Consider the following 25,228-nt stretch of genomic DNA (forward strand, 5'->3'; position numbering starts at 1 on the left):
CACCCTGTTCCTGCTACTGACGGGTTCCTCAGCTGTGGCAAAGCGTTTGTGATGTACATTCAGCAACATTTCCACCATGCAATTTGTTTGGTACATAAAAAAAACACTAACTCATATGTCTGTCGTCTCTGAAAATGCCATCTAACTCAAAAGTATGTCTTGCCGTGTCAACATTACTGAAGCCCTCTGCTGACATATCAGAGTGTGAGCGACGACAGACACAGGATGATTGTGTGACAACGAGAGTGTATTTGTTCTCAATCTGAACTGAAACCTGGGGAACAAAATAAAGCAAGGTTGTTTTTTCCTCTACTGACCAACCTGCCAAGCAAGGAAAATCATATAATACACAGGTTCTCCAGTTTTACCCATATATGAGTGTTTGTAAGTTACACTGTGGTGCATGCAGCTATTGTTGGATAAGCAAGTCGCCTACATCTTCATAGAAACTCCTTTTGCATAGTTTATGTTACAAGTAAATGGGGGCCAAAAAAAGGGAAGCAAGGACTGAATGAATTGGATTTTTTTTTGTTATTTATTTTAGATTTAAAATAGGCCCTTTGTGACAAACTGTGGTGACATTGTGGAGCCTCTTTAATGTATGAAATGAGGAGAGAATGGCTTCTCTCAGACATGCTTCTCTCCAGCAGTGTGTACCTGTAAAGATCTGAAAGAATCCTCACAAGAATGTTTAAAAGAATAAAATTAAAGAACGTTTTTATATTACCTTGATGTCTTGTGTTTTTATTCTGAGATGTTTTTTATTAGGTAAGTCAACAGTTATGAATTCATAAAATATAAAAGATGATAAAAGAATTTAAAGGGGTATAGTATCCTCCACCTCAGCCAGCTACGAATGCAAAGGACCAGGTGCTCAACTCCTTCCTCCTTTTTCAGTCTCTTCTACGTCATTTGACAGACACATATTACACACAAGAAATTTGTAATTTGATTCTTGTAACCTACAATCACAACACTGAGACAATCTAAAACACTGGCAGGCTATTGACCATATTCTCACAGGGTGGAAAGGAATCCAAATCTGTGCATGACATAAGAGCAAAGCGGCCACCGTGTGAATATGGTCAATGCAGTGAAACGAAGAAAACCCCAGCCGTGCGACCTTCAGGTTTATTAAGTGCGTGTGTAAAGCCGTCCGGTTGTATCACATCGATTCCTCTTTCCTAGCGGGCTGTAACTCAGGCGCAGACGAGGTGCTTTCTGGTGGAGGCCAAACATATATTCTGCCAGAGATGGAACACACAGTTAGCACAGTGATTTACAAGGTAACGCAGACACACCCTATACACAAAGGCAACGCGTTGACATCCTAAGCCCACATGCAGAGGCCCCTGTCGAGAGGAAAGGTGCGAGAGTGTGCGATTAATGTTCGTCTTGAAATTCTGTCAACGCAGAAACCTGTGACATACAGTAATCGGTGTCAAAAGATTCACGCTGCTATATCCTTCATGCAGAGGAACATATAAAGAGGTATTATGCAGGTCAGAGTTTGAGGTGACGCATGCTTTAGTGACAGGCGATAGATTGCATACAGACAAAAGAGATGAGAGTAGTAGTATGTATATGGCACACATAGGCCTATACTGTACCTTTGGCCTTTGACCTTTTGGGCCATAATGCTAAACTGTAGTTGGACAGCTGCTTCCAAACACATGTCCTTTAAAGCAATCAGAATGTACAACAGAGAGTGTGGCGTTCAGTAAGTCTCTCGCTTGCAGTCATGTGTCTTGCTTTTCAGAAGCAGATTTGAAAGAGTATTCCATTCATCACAGTAACTGGCACGTCTGACAAAGCCATCTCACACGTCATTAATCTGTGCTCCTGAAGGGGGAAATCCACCCTAAAATATAGAATTCCCATTATCCCACATGTTATTTATATAATACTGTACAGTTCAGTTTCAATATGTGAATATGAACGAGTCTTGCCTCTGGAGGATAATATGAAACATTTGGCTGAGCACTGATTGACTATCTACTCAGTGAGTGCACTCCCTCTGTGGTAGGGCTGTCCCCGACTAAGGATTTGGATGGTCGACTAGGATTGGCCAAAATTTGCCGTTAGTCGACTATTGGTCTACAAAAAAAAAAAAAAAGAGTATTAATTTTTTTTTTTTCTTTTTTTTTTTTTTTATCATTCCATTTGGGCTGTGGGGGGTGCTTAATGTCTGAAGGAGTCGACTGAAGGCTTCTTGTCCTCTGCAAAAGCATGCAATTGGTCCACTGATGGATACATCTTGATATTTAGTATAGTGTGTTCATTAGATGGGTGAAATCCTCTTTCAGTGCCTCTGTGCCTGTTTTCGTAGGCAGTTAGCCTCTGGTATGCGTGCCATTAGCGTTAGCCACGCTTCTATGCCTCTTTTCTTTTGAAAAAAATGATAAAAAAAAAAATATTAAAAAAAATATATATATATTTTTTTTGTTATTATATTCGACTAAGAGGTTGGCCAGTCAACTACGGCCCATTTCGACCGATTAGTCGACTAATCGATTAATAGGGGTCAGCCCTACTCTGTGGTGCTAATTGTAATGTGTAGTGTGCTATATAAAAGGCCCAATCAGTGATCGAAACGTAATCAGATGGGTAGCCCCACCACCACCACAACAGCAGCAGCAGCAGAAACAACAACAACAAAGAAAAATAGGAATGGAAACATGTTTTCATTCTCTATTTGACTGACTGAGCTACAGTATTGATACAATGATGAGTTTTCTAATTATATTGTCTGTATTACACATCTATTCTGACTGGACATTGGGTTAAGAAGGTTCCAAAAAAGCTTATTTCCCATCTACACATCAAACTCTACACAGAGACCCTCTTACCTGAGTCCATGCGGATGTTTAATGGTGAGTGGTAGGTGTGCAGGTACTGCTGTGGACTTAGGAGCTCCTCTCTGCTCAGCAGCTGGACCAGAACCTCTTGGGGTACGATCAGCTCCGGAGCCTCATCCAAAACCGACCCAGGACTCGTCTCAGGCTGCATTCATATAGGAACACGTTTTAATATTTTTTTTCATTCATTACATTTATATAGTGCTTTTCTAGACACTCAAAGTGCTCCCCACAGTGTAGGCTGGAAATGGCCTCCTTCACCACCACTGGTAGCACCCAACCTTGGACTACGCAGGCTCAATGGCTGCCATACACTGGCATCAGGCACACATCACACTACACAATGGCTGAACGGCTCAGGAGACAGGGATTGATATCAGCCAATTAAGGGGAAGGGATGATTAGGTGGCCTTGATGTCAGAGACCTGATTGGGAATTTGGCTAGGAATGTTGGGGAACCCCCTACTCTTTGCGATAGACGTCCTGGGATCTTTAATGACCGAGATTCAGTCAGGACCTCGGTTTAGCGCCTCATCCGAAGGACGCCAGCTATACGGTGTCCCTATCACTGTAAAACAGGGGCATTGTTACTGACTAGTCCAGAGGACAGAGTGCCCCCTGCTGGACAACAATACCACTTTTCCGACAACGGCCTTGACCGGGGCGCGTGTAGCATAATGCCAGCGGAAGAGTGCAAGAGCGCTTCCGCATTCTTCGCCGCGCATGCGCATGAGGTCCTCGCTTAGTTCAGACGCCCCATTCAACACAGTGAATCCCAAACTCGAAACTCCGTTAAGCTCCAGAGAGAGAGGCTGAAAACCGCCAGTTCTTGCCCGACGGATGGGAGCCGAATCGCGGATCCGAGTTTTCTGATGAATAGCCCCAAAACATGGACGTCGCGAACGGCGCCGGCTTCGCTGACCAGAGCTCTCTCAGATTCAAAATTTGAATCGCAGCCTGGAACATACATGTTTCGGAACCAATGTGTAACTAGACAGTTACAATATAACATTTATATTAATTAACCCAGTTAATGCCTTAAGAGAAAGAGTCTGGTGGTCAATTACTACGGAAATGTTGTGTCTTACTAATAATAACTAATTCCGCGGTCAATAGAAGTCTCTGTGATACTTTCTGAATATGATTTGGGAATGGGCAGGAGGGTTATAATAGAAGAAAGACAGTGTAAACAATATAATTAACTCTGAATATAATAATGACGAAAAATAAACAGGATACACAACAAGGTGCACTACATAATCGCATGCATGCTGTTGTGTAACCTGTTTATTTTTCGTCATTATTATATTCAGAGTTAATTATATTGTTTACACTGTCTTTCTTCTATTATAACCCTCCTGCCCATTCCCAAATCATATTCAGAAAGTATCACAGAGGCTTCTATTGACCACTGTAACTGAGGGGTTACAAAACCCTGACTGTATTAAAGATTGTGATAGATTAAACCACTGCTAATTATTATCATTATTACTTGCCAGAAAGTACAGTTAATTATGGCAGACACTCAGAATAATACGGCACGGTGACAAAGAAATATCATTTAGAATATTTATTGTTATGCAGCAATTGTACAGAGATGGGAATTAAGGTCGCGCTTGTATGGCGAAGAATATGAATAAAGTCAGTCAGTAGCAAACGTCAGTTGGAATGAATAATTCCTACGATGGGGTACTAGACGAAACACCGCCTGGCGTAGGATGGCAATATAGGGGGAAACGCTGGTACCGCTGGAGACAGGGGGGTTATCCTCCCAGAGATGTAAGCTCTGGAGGAAAGAAGAATATTCGGATACTCAGTCTGTTCAATTGAAGAAGAAGGGATTCTCGTATAGATCCAGTCCTTGTAATCCAAAGGCTCAGCAACAAAGCAATAACTGTAATCCAATTGCCCGATAGCAATGACGATAGCCAGCTAGCTTCGGTCCACGAAGCTAGCCCGAGGTAAATCTTCAAGGTGGTTAAATCCAAACGACAGTGGGTATTAACGAGGCTCTTCTCCAGGTAGTACGTTCCACAATCACTATAATCCAACCAATACTGGTTCTGCAATCGCCGCCGTAGGTTCCAATATGCACATGTCCAGTAGGTTCCACGACTAGGCCTTCCTCGTGTACTGGCACCAATGTATTTAGTCCACGCACACTGGCTAAGGTTCCACTAGTTACCAAACGAACGAACTGCTGGGTAATGCTGCACACGAACGAACTGCTGTTGGCACGATTCACACTAAATGACGACTCTTTACTTCACATTAAGCTAAGTCGAACTTGACGTTATTGCATTAACTCTGACACTTTTACTATTCACTTCGCACGTGGTTCACAACACTCTGTTTAGACGAACTGCTTGCACTTCACTGTTTTACCGAACGCCGAACGAACTGCTGCTGTTCGCACCTGCCACGATATATATACTTAAGTGGCTTTCTAGTGCCAAACCTCAGTTCTCGTCTCGAATCAATGCGCCGGCTCCAGGCATGCTCCAACATGCCCAGACTCGCCCTTGAACCTGTCTGAGGACGAGACTGCCTGGCGCTGCCGTCAGGGCATTATCCAATGAGGAAAGTGAATATTACTAGGATTCAAACGCAGGCTTAAAGGGATATAACTTGTATATATAAATAATATACAAGGTATATAAAACAATAAACGTAGATTCTCAGCTTTAATCTGGCCCTTCACAACAGCCGCCTCCTAATTAGTCCGCACCTAATTAGTTAAGGGAGACAGATTAATAGTCCAGTCAACTGCTCAATACTTGTTGTGAGGAGTAGGTCAATCTACAAAGTCAGTGGGTCATGGTCGTCATCAGGGGAGTCAGGGAGCTCCGGCAACTCTATCAGCTTCGCCACAGGTCGGGTGTAAGTCCGCCGTTGGACTATGACTTCTGCCGCTCTGACCTTCCCATCGGCACCAGTAATCACTCTTCTCACGCGGCCGGCCGGCCACGTAGCTCGGGGTAGTGACTGGTCTATGATCATAATGACTGTGTCCACCTTCAGGTTGTCCCTGTCCTTTACCCACTTCTGACGGGCTGGAAGGGATGGTAGGTAGCTTAGGAGGAAGCGGGCCCAAGACTGGTCGATCTGTGCTTGGTTGTGTCTCCACATCCTCCGTCCGTTCCTCTCGTTCTGTCTGTACACCGTCTGAGGAGGGGCCGGGTCCGGCCGCACCATCAAGAGGTAGTTTGGGGTGCTGGGTTCGAGGTCAGCTACGTCGCTTGGAGCGTAGCTGAGGGGGGTGGAGTTCGGAACTCCCTCTTCTTGAGCCCACGGTTCTCTCACAGGCATCGCGTCTAATGTCCATAGCCTCTCAACGGGCTGTACGAGAGAGTGGCCTGTGTCGCTCACCTTTGTGTAAAGGCAGCGTGTGGACGTTGGTTGGCTGGCAGGTCCGTAGAGGGGGCCCTGGAGCGTCCACCCCAGTCGGGTCTTAACCGCGGCTGGGCATCCTTTGGGTCCGATGTGGGCCGCCTCGATTGGGACAATGAGGTCCGCGTGGTCGGAGCCTATGAGCAGGGTCGGTGTGGCGCCGTCGATGAGCGGTATAGGCAGTCTGCGTAGGTGCGCGTACTTCTCCATCAGCTGTGGGATGGGGTAGTCGTAGCTTGACAGACCTATGTCATGGCTTGTAAATGCATTAGTGATGCTGTATCGCTTCTCGGGCTGCTCGACCGCTGCTATTGTGAATGAGACGTTTTCTCCCTTTATGGTCTTTAGGTCTCGCTGAATCGTACGGATTGTCATTGTTTCTTCGGTACCCCGCAGGCCCAACTGGGCTGCGGCGGAAGCGAGGAGGAGAGTCTTTTCTGACCCGTCGTCGAGGACGGCGTAAGTGTCCAGGACCTTGTCCTCGTAGCTCAGGAGCACTCTGACCACCTTGATGAGTACTCGGGGGCTCCCATTATACGTGGGGTCGATGTGGAGCACTCCTGTTGGTGAGTTGCCTTGTAGGGCTAGTCTTCTCTTGTGGGCCTCACGCAGTGTATCGCAGTAAGCGGAGTCATGCGTGTTAGCCTTAAGCCGCTGATCCATTTCAGCGGGGGTCAGTGTCTTGTGGTCGTCGCACTGTGACAGCCAGTGTCCGCCGTGGCAGTAAAAACAGGTGATCTCCCATTCCTCTTTGGCGGGGGGGTTGAGGCTGGCCTGTGGTGACACCGACTCGGCCTGGTACATCACCGTGATGGGCCTACTTTGGTTTCCTGGTGGGCGTTTGTTGCTCTCATGCAGGACTTCTAGGTGGGCGCCGTCACACTTGCCGCACCTTTTCTTGAGGCGGCACTCGGCTGCCATGTGGCCGCGCGCGCAGCGGCGTTTATCCTTAAGCCACTGACCTATTTCGGCTGTAGTTAGGTCTTTGAAGGCGTCGCACTGTGACAGCTGGTGTTCACTGTCACAGTACTGACAGACAGCCTTCCACTTCTCCTTGGCGTGGGGGTTGTGGCTCGTCTGCCGTGACACAGCCTCGGCCTGGTGCATCATGGTGACGGGCCGGCGGTTGTCGTTGAACCTTCTCGGTCCATCTTTAGGGTTAGAGCCACCCCACGCGAATGTGTCTATTCGTAGACTGCTGACCTCCCTAGCTAGGAAGTCAGCAAGGTCTAGGAGGGATGGTTCTGGGCCGTGGGGGTCACGGTGGTCTCTCTGCCGCCGAAAACGCTCTTGACGGGCTGGGGGGAGCTTCTCCAGTATCCGCTCCACGTTGGAATTGGCATATAGTTCATGTATCCCCTTCTCTCCTTGTGACCCGAGCATCCCTACCAGGGATTGTACTTGTATAGATAGGTCATCTAGGGCTCTATTGTCTTTAGCTGGGGGGAGGCGGTCGATCTCCCGTATTTCTTGAATTACGTAGTCCCATACGCGTCCATAGCGCGCGTCGAGGGCCACCAGGGCATCAGAATGGGGGTTCTTGAGTTAGCATATGCCAGCGCTATGTTATGCGCTCTGGGTACTTTAAGGTGCTTGAGGAGGATGGCATATTTATAGGACTCGTCATGTACCTCGGACATAATAGTCTCTAAACACATGCGTAGTTCAGTATACTGTGCTCTGTCCTCACGCGTAAAGTCTGGGAATGTGGGTGTCCCAATGTAAGATGCCATGGATGGCTGGGACACTGATGCGCGTAGGGGGAGAGGCCTCCTTGGCGAGTCTCCCCGTACGTGGGGTCGTGGGTTAGTGCTGGGTGGGAACCAGAGGCCGGGCCCCCAGGTACTGCTCCTCGGTGCTGACTGTTGGTTAAACTCACCCCTGGGTTGGGTCGGGGGTTCGTAACGCAGCGTCTCGGGGCTGAGGTCGGGGCTGTACTGTTCCTCCTGGTCCGAGATGGGTTTGTGCGTGTGGGCTTGATGTCCTCCCTCGTCCTCCGCTAGGTCTTGAAGTCTCTTAGTTAGTTTCTCGGCGACGTAGGCGGGATCTTCCCGTTGGCTGGGTCCCGTATAGACTGGTCGGGGAGGGGGCTCGGCGACGTAAGCAGGTTCTTCCTGCTGGCTGGGTCCCGTGTAGATTTGTCGGGGAGGGGAAGGTGCCCTCGACCCGTGTCGTGATGATCTCCGGGAGCTCCGGGTGGAGGAGTGGGGAGTCGCCCTCTGGAGCAATTGCTCCATCATCTGCGCCTGCCACCGGTCTCTTTCCGTCTCGCGCTGTGCATTGGCGACGTCGCGCTGTGCATCGCGTTGCGCGTTGGTGCGGTCTCGCTGAATGTTTTCCTCAACCTGGAGGCGCCTCTCCTCCAGTCGGATGTGTTCGCGCTCGTTCTGCTGTTGCGCTTGGAGACGTTCTCTTTCCAGTGCAGAATGTTCGCGCTCACTCTGTTGTTGCGCTTGGAGACGTTCTCTTTCCACTGCAGACTGTTCGCGCGCACTCTGTTGTTGCGCTTGGAGACGGTCGCGCTCACCCTGGATACGGTCTCTTTCGGTTGAAGCTGTCAGCGTGGCGATTAAGGCTTGCGCTAGTCTCTGGTCAGCCTCGCTGGGGGATGACACTGATGGAGGTGATCGGGCGCTGACAGGACTTGGTGGTGACCTGTTCTCTTGGCGCGCTCCGAGGTCCATCTCTTGAGCGCTGCTTCTTACTTTCTCCCGCGCCCCGAGGTCCATCTCTAAGACGCGGTACTCTTCTCTTGGGTGCGCGTCGAGGTCTATCTCGGGTGCGCGCTCTTGGGTCTCTTGCGTTCCGAGGTCCATCTCGGTGGCGCTGTCTTTATCCTTGGGCGCTCCGGGGTCTATCCCGGTGGCGCTGTCTTGGGGTATAGTCACGTCATGTCCCGCTTGTTCCCCCCCGTGAGCTAAGTCAGTTTCGTTTGAACCCACTGGGGTCTCTACTGGTGGGGCCGACAAGTCGATAGGATTGGGCATGCTTAAACTATTAGTTTTATCCGTGCTTAGCGTCTTTTTAGATAAGCTAGGAGGTAAGACGAAAGTGTAGTCCTCCAGGTGTGGAGGGGGCTGTCGTTTGCGCCTAGGGCGCTCTAGTTTGGGAGAGCCGTTTGGAGAGTGTCCGCCGCTGGCCATATCACTATTAATATGATATTAAGATTACTGATACCCTCCGGCTCGAAGGACCAATTGTAACTGAGGGGTTACAAAACCCTGACTGTATTAAAGATTGTGATAGATTAAACCACTGCTAATTATTATCATTATTACTTGCCAGAAAGTACAGTTAATTATGGCAGACACAATAATACGGCACGGTGACAAAGAAATATCATTTAGAATATTTATTGTTATGCAGCAATTGTACAGAGATGGGAATTAAGGTCGCGCTTGTATGGCGAAGAATATGAATAAAGTCAGTCAGTAGCAAACGTCAGTTGGAATGAATAATTCCTACGATGGGGTACTAGACGAAACACCGCCTGGCGTAGGATGGCAATATAGGGGGAAACGCTGGTACCGCTGGAGACAGGGGGGTTATCCTCCCAGAGATGTAAGCTCTGGAGGAAAGAAGAATATTCGGATACTCAGTCTGTTCAATTGAAGAAGAAGGGGTTCTCGTATAGATCCAGTCCTTGTAATCCAAAGGCTCAGCAACAAAGCAATAACTGTAATCCAATTGCCCGATAGCAATGACGATAGCCAGCTAGCTTCGGTCCACGAAGCTAGCCCGAGGTAAATCTTCAAGGTGGTTAAATCCAAACGACAGTGGGTATTAACGAGGCTCTTCTCCAGGTAGTACGTTCCACAATCACTATAATCCAACCAATACTGGTTCTGCAATCGCCGCCGTAGGTTCCAATATGCACATGTCCAGTAGGTTCCACGACTAGGCCCTCCTCGTGTACTGGCACCAATGTATTTAGTCCACGCACACTGGCTAAGGTTCCACTAGTTACCAAACGAACGAACTGCTGGGTAATGCTGCACACGAACGAACTGCTGTTGGCACGATTCACACTAAATGACGACTCTTTACTTCACATTAAGCTAAGTCGAACTTGACGTTATTGCATTAACTCTGACACTTTTACTATTCACTTCGCACGTGGTTCACAACACTCTGTTTAGACGAACTGCTTGCACTTCACTGTTTTACCGAACGCCGAACGAACTGCTGCTGTTCGCACCTGCCACGATATATATACTTAAGTGGCTTTCTAGTGCCAAACCTCAGTTCTCGTCTCGAATCAATGCGCCGGCTCCAGGCATGCTCCAACATGCCCAGACTCGCCCTTGAACCTGTCTGAGGACGAGACTGCCTGGCGCTGCCGTCAGGGCATTATCCAATGAGGAAAGTGAATATTACTAGAATTCAAACGCAGGCTTAAAGGGATATAACTTGTATATATAAATAATATACAAGGTATATAAAACAATAAACGTAGATTCTCAGCTTTAATCTGGCCCTTCACAACAACCACGGAATTAGTTATTATTAGTAAGACACAACATTTCCGTAGTAATTGACCACCAGACTCTTTCTCTTACAAGGCATTAACTGGGTTAATTAATATAAATGTTATATTGTAACTGTCTAGTTACACATTGGTTCCGAAACATGTATGTTCCAGGCTGCGATTAAAATTTTGAATCTGAGAGAGCTCTGGTCAGCGAAGCCGGCGCCGTTCGCGACCTCCATGTTTAGGCGCTATTCATCAGAAAACTCGGATCCGCGATTCGGCTCCCATCCGTCGGGCAAGAACTGGCGGTTTTCACCCTCTCTCTCTGGAGCTTAACGGAGTTTCGAGTTTGGGATTCAAGCAAGGACCTCATGCGCATGCGCGGCGAAGAATGCGGAAGCGCTCTTGCACTCTTCCGCTGGCATTATGCTACACGCGACCGGCGTTCGAACAGATGATCTTCCGATCATGAGTCCGGAGCTCTACTCATGTAGCCAAAAAAGGAATGACATTTTAAATCTATCTTTAGCTCTGAGATACCCAACGATGTTAATTCCAGTAATAAAATCTCTTTGTGATCTAATCGTATATAAGGAGGTTGACACCAAAGATGTTTACATCTTTCACCTTGTTCTATTTATTCATTTAAATTAAAAAAAATTATTTCCCTACAAATAATTTGTATGGCCTGGCAGCTGGTGCCCTCTAAATGGATGGCACCCTAGGGGAGACCACTTATATGGCCTATGTCTAGAGCCAGCCCTGAATAACAATAATGTAAAACTGATGGTATTTTAAAAGCATTCATTAGCTCTAGTGGTGAGATGCCCAAATATATGAATTCCAGTAATAATGTCTAATTTGAGAGCGTAAATGTAATACTTACACTTAAGGTTAGTGGTACACACACAAAAAACATCAAAGTCCTGGTTTAGTCTATGTCAAAGTACGATCCCTATGAAAATGATTCCAACCTTTACGATGATATCCGGGTGGTTTCCCAGCTTGAGCAGCAAGGACAGGACAGTGCTCACCAGTGACTCAGTGGTCCCCTCCTCAGACTCATCCCCCAGTGTCGTAGCCTGAATGTTCAGCACCTTCAATCAATCAATCAATCATTCAACCAATCAATCAATCGATAAATGTATCAATAAATAAATAAATCAACCAATCAACCAATTAACCAATCAATCATTAAATCATTCATTCCACCAATCAATCGATACATTTATCAATACATCAATAAATCAACCAATCAACCAATCAACCAATCAATCAACCAATCAATCAATCAATCAATCAATCAATCAATCAACCAATAAAAACATTATTTATATAGACAAGCAGTTCTCAACCATTATGCTATGAAAGAAGCTCAGGCGTGCTTTGATATTTTCACATGAAATTTGACACTATTTCATTAATGACCATAATCAAACATCAAAGCTTTGGGTGACATTTAATGAGTAATTCATTATTTGGTGTGGCTCCAATTTTTGTTCTTTCATTGAAGTGTACCCTAAAAATAACTGAAGACCTCTGATATAGACCAATGTATGACAAGGAACTTAACAAGGAAACTATAGTATTACATGCTTTTACATCCAAGCAAAAACGGCATATAAAAACACAATAGTAAAGATAAAAGGAGAACCTTGTGGCTCCATTGTTGGAACAGCCTTCTTGGAAGGTCATGTGACATTAGAAGAATCGTTGCAGCCTCCACCAAGACACTACAGAGAAAGTAGAGCCAGAGCAGCAGTCAATTCAACATGGAAATACTGTATGTATTGTACTAACTAATCTAACTGCAATTAATTTGCTCATAATAGAGGATTTACAGTTATTTAGTGGAACGTTTATTTGGATATGATAAACTTTCAAACCATACCCAATGAAATACCATACTTTCAGATGACAGCCTTCCCACTGACTCCTTCCTGTACAACAGTATGTACATAGGAATATTGTAGAATGCTGTCCTTATGTCTCTCATCTCACGCCAAATGATCTTCAATATTTGACTGAGTTGATTGTACTGAAGGTGAATAGAGGCCTTGCACGGAATGTTTATGTACTTCTCTTTCTTCCAGGATAGCTGCTTGTAACACAACAACCATTAAGAGACAACGGCTGCTATGTGTTGATTTATGATAAATAATTTGGTGTCTTATTACTGGATCTTGTAAATAATTCCCAGTAGAATAGCAATATCATGCGTTTCTGTTTTACCTGCTCTACCACTGCACAGAAATGAGGCATCTTCTTTTGAAGGTTACCAATGGTTACAGGCAGCCATACTGGGAGAAAGAGAACCACACAAACATTCCCTGTAAGAACTCGGGGAGCTGGACAGAGAGGTTGAATGTGGCACAGTAAACTTCAAAACTTGAAGGGAAAAGTGGAGACATCATAAAATGCATGGTCATGTTCACTGAAACTAGTATTTTAATGCTTCAGTGACAGCGGCAGCAATAAAACATGTTGACCGCTGCCTTAAAAGATTACAGGCTGTTTACTCAGAGGGAAGACACACATCAGAGGGAACACACACATCAGAGGGAACCATGGCACCATGGCAACATCAACGAGTCAAACACACTGTTACACATGCACATATACAAACTATCTGAATCTGAACATACACACTATTACACATACACATTATTACACATACACATTATTACACATACACACTGTTTCACATGCACATACACATACACACTATCTGAATCTGAACATACACACTATTACACATACACATTATTACACATACACACTGTTACACATGCACATACACGTACACTATTACACATGCACATACACATTGTACATTAGTGAAGTAAGCGTACATTACATTTACACCAAGGAAGTATACACTACACTTACACCATGCATCAAAGTATTAGAAAAGAGCAGGCATTTATGGGACATAGTACGGTATGATACGATATGATATATGATATATGATATGATATGATATGATAAGGTTCAGGCCAACCCAACCTAACTATGAGTATGAAAAAGAAAAGACAGCCCAGTGGTCCTCTGAGAGGTGGGATGGAAGAAGCAGGACAGATGTTACACTAATGAATGGAACGGAAATGGCAAATAAGAAGATTCCCAGATCTTGCATTTGTGGTTGGATGAAGATAACAACATTCAGAGGCTTGATAATACACCAAGGAAAGAAGAAGTGTCCCGGGATGACCAAAGGCAACCTTGCACTGCCCAGGCAGATGTGACAAGAAGGGCACAGAGCCAGGTTGAGCACCATAGTGTGAGGATTCGCCTGTTCCCTGAACTTTTCCCTGTCTACTCTCCCTCACCAGCCCCCACCCTTGCGATGATTTACTCTCCTCTACTCTTCACCAGCCCCCACCCTTGGACTACCTTCACGCAGCTGTCATAGTTTATGATTAGCGCCCCAGAGGGCTTTATATATTGGACCTCCCTTCCAGTCCGGGTCGGGTCGTTCTGTATCTGTGTTCACTCTGTGTTCATGGAGTTCTGTACGTTACCATCCTGTACGTTACCATCACCTGCCGCGTCTCCGGCGTGAGACGACGTGCCAGCCATCACCACCTGTCGCCGTTTGCCTGGAGTGGGACACCGTCTTCGCTCTCTAATTCTCTACGGGAGGTTTTCCAGTGTTCCCACTCCAGACGTCAAGCCGGCGCGTCATCGCTCCCTATTTTCCACGGGAGGATGGCATCTCTTCGCCCCGGTCCCCTGGGACCCCTTTGTTCTGCGTTGCCCGGCCCCCCCGAGGAGGAGGAAGAGGATCTCCGTGCCTGGAGTGGGACACCGCCTTCGCTCTCTAATTCTCTACGGGAGGTTGCCAGTGTTCCCACTCCAGACGTCAAGCCGGCGCGTCATCGCTCCCTATTTCCACGGGAGGATGGCGCCTCTTCCCCCCGGCCTCCGCTGTCGGGCCCCTGTACCAAGTCAAGTCAAGTCAAGTCTCTGTGCCCGGCCCCCCCGAGGAGGAGGAAGAGGATCTCCGTGCCTGGAGTGGGACACCGCCTTCGCTCTCTAATTCTCTACGGGAGGTTGCCAGTGTTCCCACTCCAGACGTCAAGCCGGCGTGTCATCGCTCCCTATTTCCACGGGAGGATGGCGCCTCGTCCCCCCGGCCTCCGCTGTCGGGCCCCTGTCTCAAGTCAAGTCAAGTCAAGTCTCCGTGCCCGGCCCCCCCCGAGGAGGAGGAAGAGGATCTCCGTGCCTGGAGTGGGACACCGCCTTCGCTCTCTAATTCTCTACGGGAGGTTGCCAGTATTCCCACTCCAGACGTCAAGCCGGCGCGTCATCGCTCCCTATTTCCACGGGAGGATGGCGCCTCTTCCCCCCGGCCTCCGCTGTCGGGCCCCTGTCTCAAGTCAAGTCAAGTCAAGTCTCCGTGCCCCCCCCCCCAAGGAGGAGGAAGAGGATCTCCGTGCCTGGAGTGGGACACCGCCTTCGCTCTCTAATTCTCTACGGGAGGTTGCCAGTGTTCCCACTCCAGACGTCAAGCTGGCGCGTCATCACTCCCTATTTCCACGGGAGGATGGCGCCTCTTCCCCCCGGCCTCCGCTGTCGGGCCCCTGTCTCAAGTCAAGTCAAGTCTCCATGCCCGGCCCCCCCGAGGAGGAGGAAGAGGATCTCCGTGCCTGGAGTGGGACACCGCCTTCGCTCTCTAATTCTCTACGGGAGGTTGCCAGTGTTCCCACTCCAGACGTCAAGCCGGCGTGCCATCGCTCCCTATTTCCACGGGAGGATGGCGCCTCTTCCCCCGGCCTCCGCCGTCGGGCCCCTGTCTCCGTGCCCGGCCCCCGCTGTCGGGCCCCTGTCTCCGTACCAGGCCTCTGCCGTCGGGCCCCTGTCCCCGTGACAGGCCTCCGCCGTCGGGCCCCTGCCTCCGTGCCCGGCCTCCGCTGTCGGGCCCCTGTCTCTGTGCCCGGCCCCCGCCGTCGGGCACCTGTCCCCTTGCCAGGCCTCCGCCGTCGGAACCCTGTCCTCATCCCTGTAAGCAGCCCTGGCCCGTAGCCCTGGCCCTTAGCCTTTGTCCCTGACACTTAGCCCTGTCCCTTAGCCTGTTCGCCTCTTAAAGGCACAGTGCCGCATTTTCCTTATTTCCTTGACTCTAGTGTTTTGTGTTCTCCCCTGTTCCCCTCTCCAGTACCCCTGGTCCTGGTCCTTGACATTTAGCCCTGGCCCTGTCCCTTAGCCCTAGTCCCTTAGCCTGTTCGCCTCTTAAAGGCACAGTGCCGCATTTTCCTTATTTCCTTGACTCTAGTGTTTTTGTGTTCTCCCCTGTTCCCCTCTCCAGTGCCCCTGGTCCTGGTCCTTGACATTTAGCCCTGGCCCTGTCCTTTAGCCCTAGTCCCTTAGCCTGTTCGCCTCTTAAAGGCACAGTGCCGCATTTTCCAGTTTTCCTTGACTCTAGTGTTTTTTGGGTTCTCCCATAAAGGGACTGTTCCGCCTTTTGTTCTATAATAAAGATTTGCCCTGTTTTGGCTTACTCTCATACCTGTCTTGTGTTGTGCGATTGGGGTCGGTTACAAACCATAACAGTACGACCCGACCAGTCGACGACCCCAGCCAGCACAGACAGTGTATGTGAGTTAGCCCCTGTTAGTTCCCTCTAGTTCCCTCTAACCCACTCTAGCTCCCTCTAGTTCCCTCTAGCTCCCTCTAGTTCCCCTGTTAGTTCCCCTGTTAGTTCCCCTGTTAGTTCCCCTGTTGACTCCCCTGTTAGCTCCCCTGTTAGCCTCGTTAGCTCCCCTGTTGGCTACCCTGTTCCCCACAGCTAGGACTGTCCTTCCAGCTAGCTTGTTCTCCTTTGCTAGTCCAGCCCTGTCTGCTAGCCTAGCTCCGGCAGCTAGCGCAGCCTCTATGCTAATGTAGCAGTACAGCTAGCATAGGCCCTGTAGCTAGCAATGCTCTGGCAGCTACCCAGTCCCTCTGCTAGCCCCACTTTAGGTGTAGCTTCCCCTGCTAGCATGGCCCAGTTTTTTTTTGTTTGTTGCCTTGTCTTGTCCCCTGCCCCGCTGTCTGATTCCGTAGTGTTCTGACCCGTCATGGTAGTGTTCTGACCGTCATGTTAGTGTTCTGACCGTCATGTTAGTGTTCTGCCCCGTCATGTTAGTGTTCTGCCCCGTCATGTTAGTGTTCTGACCGTCATGTTAGTGTTCTGCCCCGTCATGTTAGTGTTCTGCCCCGTCATGTTAGTGTTCTGACCGTCATGTTAGTGTTCTGCCCCGTCATGGTAGTGTTTCGGTCGCCCGGTGGCTCCCGTGGAGGGGGAGGTACTGTGAGGATTCGCCTGTTCCCTGAACTTTTCCCTGTCTACTCTCCCTCACCAGCCCCCACCCTTGCGATGATTTACTCTCCTCTACTCTTCACAAGCCCCCACCCTTGGACTACCTTCACGCAGCTGTCATAGTTTATGATTAGCGCCCCAGAGGGCTTTATATACCTGGACCTCCCTTCCAGTCCGGGTCGGGTCGTTCTGTATCTGTGTTCACTCTGTGTTCATGGAGTTCTGTACGTTACCATCCTGTACGTTACCATCACCTGCCGCGTCTCCGGCGTGAGACGACGTGCCAGCCATCACCACCTGTCGCCGTTTGCCTGGAGTGGGACACCGTCTTCGCTCTCTAATTCTCTACGGGAGGTTTTCCAGTGTTCCCACTCCAGACGTCAAGCCGGTGCGTCATCGCTCCCTATTTTCCACGGGAGGATGGCATCTCTTCGCCCCGGTCCCCTGGGACCCCTTTGTTCTGCGTTGCCCGGCCCCCCCCCGAGGAGGAGGAAGAGGATCTCCGTGCCTGGAGTGGGACACCGCCTTCGCTCTCTAATTCTCTACGGGAGGTTGCCAGTGTTCCCACTCCAGACGTCAAGCCGGCGCGTCATCGCTCCCTATTTCCACGGGAGGATGGCGTCTCTTCCCCCCGGCCTCCGCTGTCGGGCCCCTGTACCAAGTCAAGTCAAGTCTCTGTGCCCGGCCCCCCCGAGGAGGAGGAAGAGGATCTCCGTGCCTGGAGTGGGACACCGCCTTCGCTCTCTAATTCTCTACGGGAGGTTGCCAGTGTTCCCACTCCAGACGTCAAGCCGGCGCGTCATCGCTCCCTATTTCCACGGGAGGATGGCGCCTCTTCCCCCCGGCCTCCGCTGTCGGGCCCCTGTCTCAAGTCAAGTCAAGTCAAGTCTCCGTGCCCGGCCCCCCCCGAGGAAAAGGAAGAGGATCTCCGTGCCTGGAGTGGGACACCGCCTTCGCTCTCTAATTCTCTACGGGAGGTTGCCAGTGTTCCCACTCCAGACGTCAAGCCGGCGCGTCATCGCTCCCTATTTCCACGGGAGGATGGCGTCTCTTCCCCCCGGCCTCCGCTGTCGGGCCCCTGTACCAAGTCAAGTCAAGTCTCTGTGCCCGGCCCCCCCGAGGAGGAGGAAGAGGATCTCCGTGCCTGGAGTGGGACACCGCCTTCGCTCTCTAATTCTCTACGGGAGGTTGCCAGTGTTCCCACTCCAGACGTCAAGCCGGCGCGTCATCGCTCCCTATTTCCACGGGAGGATGGCGCCTCTTCCCCCCGGCCTCCGCTGTCGGGCCCCTGTCTCAAGTCAAGTCAAGTCAAGTCTCCGTGCCCGGCCCCCCCCGAGGAGGAGGAAGAGGATCTCCGTGCCTGGAGTGGGACACCGCCTTCGCTCTCTAATTCTCTACGGGAGGTTGCCAGTGTTCCCACTCCAGACATCAAGCCGGCGCGTCATCGCTCCCTATTTCCACGGGAGGATGGCGCCTCTTCCCCCCGGCCTCCGCTGTCGGGCCACTGTCTCAAGTCAAGTCAAGTTTCCGTGCCCCCCCCCCGAGGAGGAGGAAGAGGATCTCCGTGCCTGGAGTGGGACACCGCCTTCGCTCTCTAATTCTCTACGGGAGGTTGCCAGTGTTCCCACTCCAGACGTCAAGCCGGCGCGTCATCGCTCCCTATTTCCACGGGAGGATGGCGCCTCTTCCCCCCGGCCTCCGCTGTCGGGCCCCTGTCTCAAGTCAAGTCAAGTCTCCGTGCCCGGCCCCCCCGAGGAGGAGGAAGAGGATCTCCGTGCCTGGAGTGGGACACCGCCTTCGCTCTCTAATTCTCTACGGGAGGTTGCCAGGGTTCCCACTCCAGACGTCAAGCCGGCGCGTCATCGCTCCCTATTTCCACGGGAGGATGGCGCCTCTTCCCCCCGGCCTCCGCTGTCGGGCTCCTGTCTCCGTGATAGGCCTCCGCCGTCGGGCCCCTGCCTCCGTGCCCGGCCTCCGCTGTCGGGCCCCTGTCTCCGTGCCCGGCCCCCGCCGTCGGGCCCCTGTCCCCTTGCCAGGCCTCCGCCGTCGGAACCCTGTCCTCATCCCTGTAAGCAGCCCTGGCCCGTAGCCCTGGCCCTTAGCCTTTGTCCCTGACACTTAGCCCTGTCCCTTAGCCTGTTCGCCTCTTAAATGCACAGTGCCGCATTTTCCAGTTTTCTTTGACTCTAGTGTTTTGTGTTCTCCCCTGTTCCCCTCTCCAGTGCCCCATGTCCTGGTCCTTGACATTTAGCCCTGGCCCTGTCCCTTAGCCCTAGTCCCTTAGCCTGTTCGCCTCTTAAAGGCACAGTGCCGCATTTTCCTTATTTCCTTGACTCTAGTGTTTTTGTGTTCTCCCCTGTTCCCCTCTCCAGTGCCCCTGGTCCTGGTCCTTGACATTTAGCCCTGGCCCATCCTTTAGCCCTAGTCCCTTAGCCTGTTCGCCTCTTAAAGGCACAGTGCTGCATTTTCCAGTTTTCCTTGACTCTAGTGTTTTTTGGGTTCTCCCATAAAGGGACTGTTCCGCCTTTTGTTCTATAATAAAGATTTGCCCTGTTTTGGCTTACTCTCATACCTGTTGTGTTGTGCGATTGGGGTCGGTTACAAACCATAACACATAGAGCCTATCGAGCCCACTGTTGCAGATGGTCATACTCCACTAGATCCCATCGACACCAACTCCCTAGTGAACTCCCAAGCCACAGAATGAACCCCGACAACCAAGGATGGAAGGAAGGAGAAAGACCCTGACAGGAAAGAGAAGATCATGTGGCCAAAGGCAAAAGACTCAGAAGTTTGGAGAAAGTTGGACAGCGACTTGGCACTCATCCTGAAAAACTCCCTCAAAGGTAAAGTGGAAAGCAAAGTGAACATCTTTAGTGAGATCATCTACGATGAATGCCTCAGTAGGTTTGGTAAAATTCAGAAGAACGAACAGATACCCAAAGCCAAGAGTAGAAGGGGAAAGGAAATCTTTCAGTGAAAGAACAAAGTGCACTATGCAAGGCTTAAAAAGGCAGAAGAACATGAGCGGGAAGGTCTGAAAGCAAATGAAGAGCCAGCGAACATCACTCAGGAGGACTGAACACATCAGAAAGAGGAGGAAGATAGGGCGGCTGGGTGGCGCAGTGGTCTAAGCGTTCGTCACCAACGCGAGAGACACCTGTATCGAATCCGGCTGTCAGCGTTGCCTCCGGCTTGGGCCGGCCGTCATACTGACTCAATTGGCAGAGTCAGTGGGAGGGGAGTCGATGGGTGGTAATCTGGTCGTTGTAAACAGCGACTCCTACAGGTCGGTCAGGGCGCCTGCACAGCAAGGACAGGAGATGGCGAGGGTAGTGTGAGCCTCCCACACGTTACACCTCGCCAATGAGAGTCCACGCTGGCAGGTGAAAAGATGTGGCTGGCTGACTCCGCATGTATCGAAGGGGACATGCGATAGTATCTATCAACCCTCCCTACGACTGACCAGTGGGGGGGCACATGCGAGCAACGATCAAGACAGGGGAGGGGGGAATTGGCATGACAAAAAAATTGGGATGGGAGAAAAACACAGACAAAGGAGGAGAAAAAGTGGATCCAAAAAAAAAGAAAGAGGAGGAAGAAGAAAGAGAGTCAGCGTTCAAAATTCCTAAAAGATCCTTTCAAGATGGCCAGAAGCTTGCTAGAGGAGAAAAGGGGTGGCACATTGGTCATGGCAAAAGAAGAACTTGAGGACCACGTAAGGAAGCAGATTACAGATCCAGGAAAACATCTCCCTCTTGGGTCCCCTGGCTATGTGCCTCAACCAACTGCTCCATCCACAGAGTTTAGAGATTGTACCACCTAAGCTGAGTAAAGTGAATAATGTTGTAAGAAAACCAAGGTCAAGCGCTGCCCCGGGCCCAAAGGTATGTCATACAAGCTCTATAACAGATGCCCTCAAGTCCTAAAATAACTACTATGTTCCCCATGAGTGGTGCAGAGCTGTGGTCATCCTAATTCCAAAGGAGCATCAATCTTCTACCATTGGTCAATTCCAAAGCATCGCTTTGCTGAACGTGGAAGGAAAGGTTTTCTTCTCTGTGATCTCCAAGAGGATGACCAAGTCCCTGCTACAAAACAACTAGATCAACACAAGCTGCCAGAAAGCTGGTTTCTCAGGTTGTACGGAGCATGCAACGCTTATCTGGGATCAGATCCTGTCCGCCAAGAGAGACAAGAAGGACCTTCATGTTGTATGGCTGGACTTGGAGAAGGCATATGGGTCTGTCTCACATCAGCTAATAAGCTTTGCTCTGGACTTCTTTCCCTGTGCTGGTGTGTGTCAAGAACATCGTCGAGAGCTACTATGCAGATTTGAAGATTTTCCACTCACTGCAGGACAACCGACTGGCAGCAACATGAGAGGGGAATAGCAATGGGTTGTTCGATCTCACCTATCCTATTCTTTTGAGGTCATCTTGGAGTGAGGACAATATCCAGAGGAGTGCGCAATAGTGCAGGCTAAAGGTTGCCACCTCTTGCTTCATGGATGATGTCAGGAGTGGGTCCCATTTTTTTGGGAAATGTACTTAGATTACCTCTGGTGGAATATCTGATTCTTTCTCATTTTAAAAAGGACATCACTTCTCTCAGCCATTGGGTGCTAGAGGGTGGTTTAGTAGACTTCCATTAGAGAAGGAGATGGTGTCAAGATACATGATGATATATTATATGATATGATATGATATAATATAATATTATTATAATTATATAATATCATATAAGACATAATATGATATGATATATGATATAATATAATACATATGATATGATACATGATACAGTATATTATATATATTCTGATATAATATGATATTATATATTATGTGATATATATGATATATAATATGATATATTATATAATATGATATGATACATGATATATTATATATTATGTGATATGATATGATATATAATATGATATATTATATAATATGATATGATACATGATATATTATATATTATGTGATATGATCTGATATAATATGATATATCAATCAATCAATCACATTTATTTATATAGCACGTTTAAACATGACGCTTGTCAACCAAAGTGCTTCACATAGCTAAGCTAAGTACAAAGAAAAGTATAAAATAAACTGAAAAATAAAATAAAATCAACAGATAGACAAAGGAAAAACAGAATAACACATCAACAAGTACGGCAAGAGTCTGATCTGATCTGATATAATATAATATTATATGACATTATATAATATCATATAAGACATAATACTGCATCACTGAGCACAGAGTAACAGTTACCATCTTCCTGGACTCTTACTTTTGAAACAGCACTGTGCAATATTACACCTACTGTACACCTCAGTATATTTTTTACTGTATTTATTTACTGTATATTTTATTCCAGTTTTATTCTATTTTATTCTACTCTTATCTTAGGCAATTTGCGATTTGCAGTGTCAAATTTTCCTCGGGATAAAAAAAGTATTTCTATTCTATTCTATTCTATTCTATTCTATTCTATTCTATTCTATTCTATTCTATAATATGATATGATATGATATGATATAATATAATATGATGAGCTAATCTGGTATGATATATGATATTTTATGTTGTATCATCATGTTACTGTAATATCTAACTGTCTTACCAGTCTGTCCGCTCCTGCATATTATTCAGGTCTTGCAGTAGAGAGACCAGAACTTCACTGGAAGACTAGAAGAAAACCAGAGACAGTAGGTTTTAGAGACTGAGAGGCTCAGACTATTAACCATTGTCATAGTAGATGGATCATGTACAGTATAGGAGGTGTTATAATAGAAAGATAACCTCAATGACATGAAGCAAACAGGTTGGATAAATCAAAAGCAGGCCTGTGATTGTGTCTCCTTGGTGTTGTTTCTGCAACCTCAAATTCAGTTCCTCATAGTACTCTGCAAAAGAAATAGAAAACAACCCATTTGTTTGTCAGAATTCAGCCAATACATTAAATTCAAACACTGAAAGCTTTCAATTCTGTTCTTTTGTGAGAGAGTTTCTTCTAACACCAGGAGACATACAGTGCCCTGCAGTCAGTATACAGTATATAGGGTGAGCAACTGAGCTGGAGAAATGCCACAGTGTGCTGCTAACAGCAACTGTCAACCATCATGGTTGCCTGTATAGAACTGCTGAACAACTTAAGTGTCACTGCTGATACGATGAATATGCTGTGAACAATGGAGCTAATCTGTATGCTGGGTTGTCTATACCGTGTTGTGTTTCTTGTTGCTATTGTAACCTGTTTTTTTGTCATTTATTTATCTGAGCTGTATGGCACTATTGGACCAGGCCAGTCTGCCAGCCAGCCACACAACCAACCAACCAACCAACCAACCAACCAACCAACCAACCAACCAACCAACCAACCAACCAACCAACCAACCAACCAACCAACCAACCAACCAACCAACCAACTAATCAATCAATAATGTCCCCCCTATAAAAGGATGAATTTGTCTAATAGCAAAGAATTAAATGAGAAATTATGTACAGTTAGCATTCTATTCTATACATTTAAGAAGGGTATGGGCAGATAAATGATTGTTTTACCATGTATTTTCTTTAAAATCAATACTTTACAAATAGGTGCTTACATAAAATGTATAGGCCTACTATCAATAACCGCCCTCCACCCCTTATTCCCCATCAAAATCTATGAAGAATTATGTGGGATTGTTTTTTTTTATGTTGATCTCTCTGACCAATCTGAAAGGCCCTTCGAGGGAAGAAACTTGAGATATTCTACACAGGACTCCAGTGTGTCAGTGAAACTGTGATGCCTTGTAATCTCCCATAGAACGCCGTTCCTTTCAGTCTTAATAGCCTCTAAATGTGCTCTACAGTGGCGGTTGGCTGACCTCCCAGGTTTCTCCTGTCTTCAGGTTGCTGGGGGAGGCTGGCAACCACTATCAGCCGGTGTAACAGGAACGTCTGGGTGAGACACGATGGAGGGTGAGACAGAATGGAGGTTGAGACAGAATGGGTATTAAAGGGGCCTGCTGAGTGACAGGACAGAAATCCATTCAAACAAACATGTAGAGTTGGTTTGAATGATTGTACCAGCATGTGTTGCGATTATGTGTGCATAACACACACACACACACACACACACACACACACACACACACACACACACACACACACACACACACACACTCACACTCACACTCACACTCACACTCACACTCACACTCACACTCACACTCACACACACACACACACACACACACACACACACACACACACACACACACACACACACACACATGAATGCTCACATAATAGAGGGCAGCTACCTCAGGTGCATTCACATTGTATCTCAAATTCAGTATTAATTTAGCCAAAGTGTTGCTGTGAGTCTTAAAACAAAATTTAGGATTGCTTTTTCAGTTTTTCATAATAAAACCAGACCATTTTCCCATAAAATATCAGAACTTTTCCATCAAACATCACAATGAAAACAAAGAGAAGCTATACAAATGTCACATTTTGATAAAGACAACCTTGACCGTTCCCCCCTTATCTGAAAAATCATACAAACCCTGTCCTCTTCATAATGCAGAAACGTCCTCTGTGCCAGGAACTGATGGAATAAGCTTGTCCCCACTTCCTTCTCCTCCTCCTCCACCTCAAATTGGAGAAAACTCTCCAGGCTATATTTCTCCATTTCTCCCTCTCTCTCTGACTGAGTGGGGTGAGCTCAGACCGGCGGCGGCCCTCCCTCAAGTGTGTTTTCCTCCGTCATAGATGCCTATATCCTGGAAACCTGCCATTGTTCTCTCTGGTGGTGCTATAAAACCAACCCACAGCGCCCTGATGCAATTAACGATACCCATGATAAACAAAACCCAATCCCCAGACAGCCTTGATTTCCAGGTGATGTGGGCAGGTGGGAGGAGGGAATTCAGTAGCCTGTGTGGGGGTTTAGGCCAAGGGTGTTAAAATAAACTCTAGTAGACTTCCGGTTTGAGATGTTCGGATAGACGGCCATTGAAAAGAGCTCCCGGTCAAAGAACATCGAAAAAGGAAGTAAAAATATCTAAAACAAAATAAAAAGTGACAATGATAAAAGAGAAAAGGAAGGATGAACACGAGAAAAAGCGAAAGAAAAGCGACCCCAGAAGAAATACAAACACCGGAGGAAAGTTATCGACACGAGGAGTGTAACACTTCCCCCGG

The 25,228-nt window shown here is 48.0% G+C and overlaps 1 protein-coding gene across 1 annotated transcript; it reads right to left on the bottom strand.

Moving 5' to 3' along the window:
- Nucleotides 1-24,716, bottom strand: tex47 (testis expressed 47; the record flags this gene model as incomplete). Its single annotated transcript, XM_084322490.1, has 9 exons — nt 1-1,244; nt 1,611-1,678; nt 2,850-3,003; nt 11,694-11,816; nt 12,374-12,452; nt 22,659-22,723; nt 22,838-22,941; nt 23,908-23,980; nt 24,591-24,716. 8 exons carry the CDS (start codon nt 24,714-24,716, stop codon nt 1,641-1,643), a joined length of 762 nt encoding a protein of 253 aa, XP_084178616.1. The 3' UTR covers nt 1-1,244; nt 1,611-1,640.
- Nucleotides 24,717-25,228: the final 512 nt, after the last annotated feature.

Source organism: Notolepis coatsorum (assembly GCF_963971535.1).
Source record: "Notolepis coatsorum genome assembly, chromosome: 10".
In the NCBI taxonomy this organism is placed as follows: Eukaryota; Metazoa; Chordata; class Actinopteri; order Aulopiformes; family Paralepididae; genus Notolepis; species Notolepis coatsorum.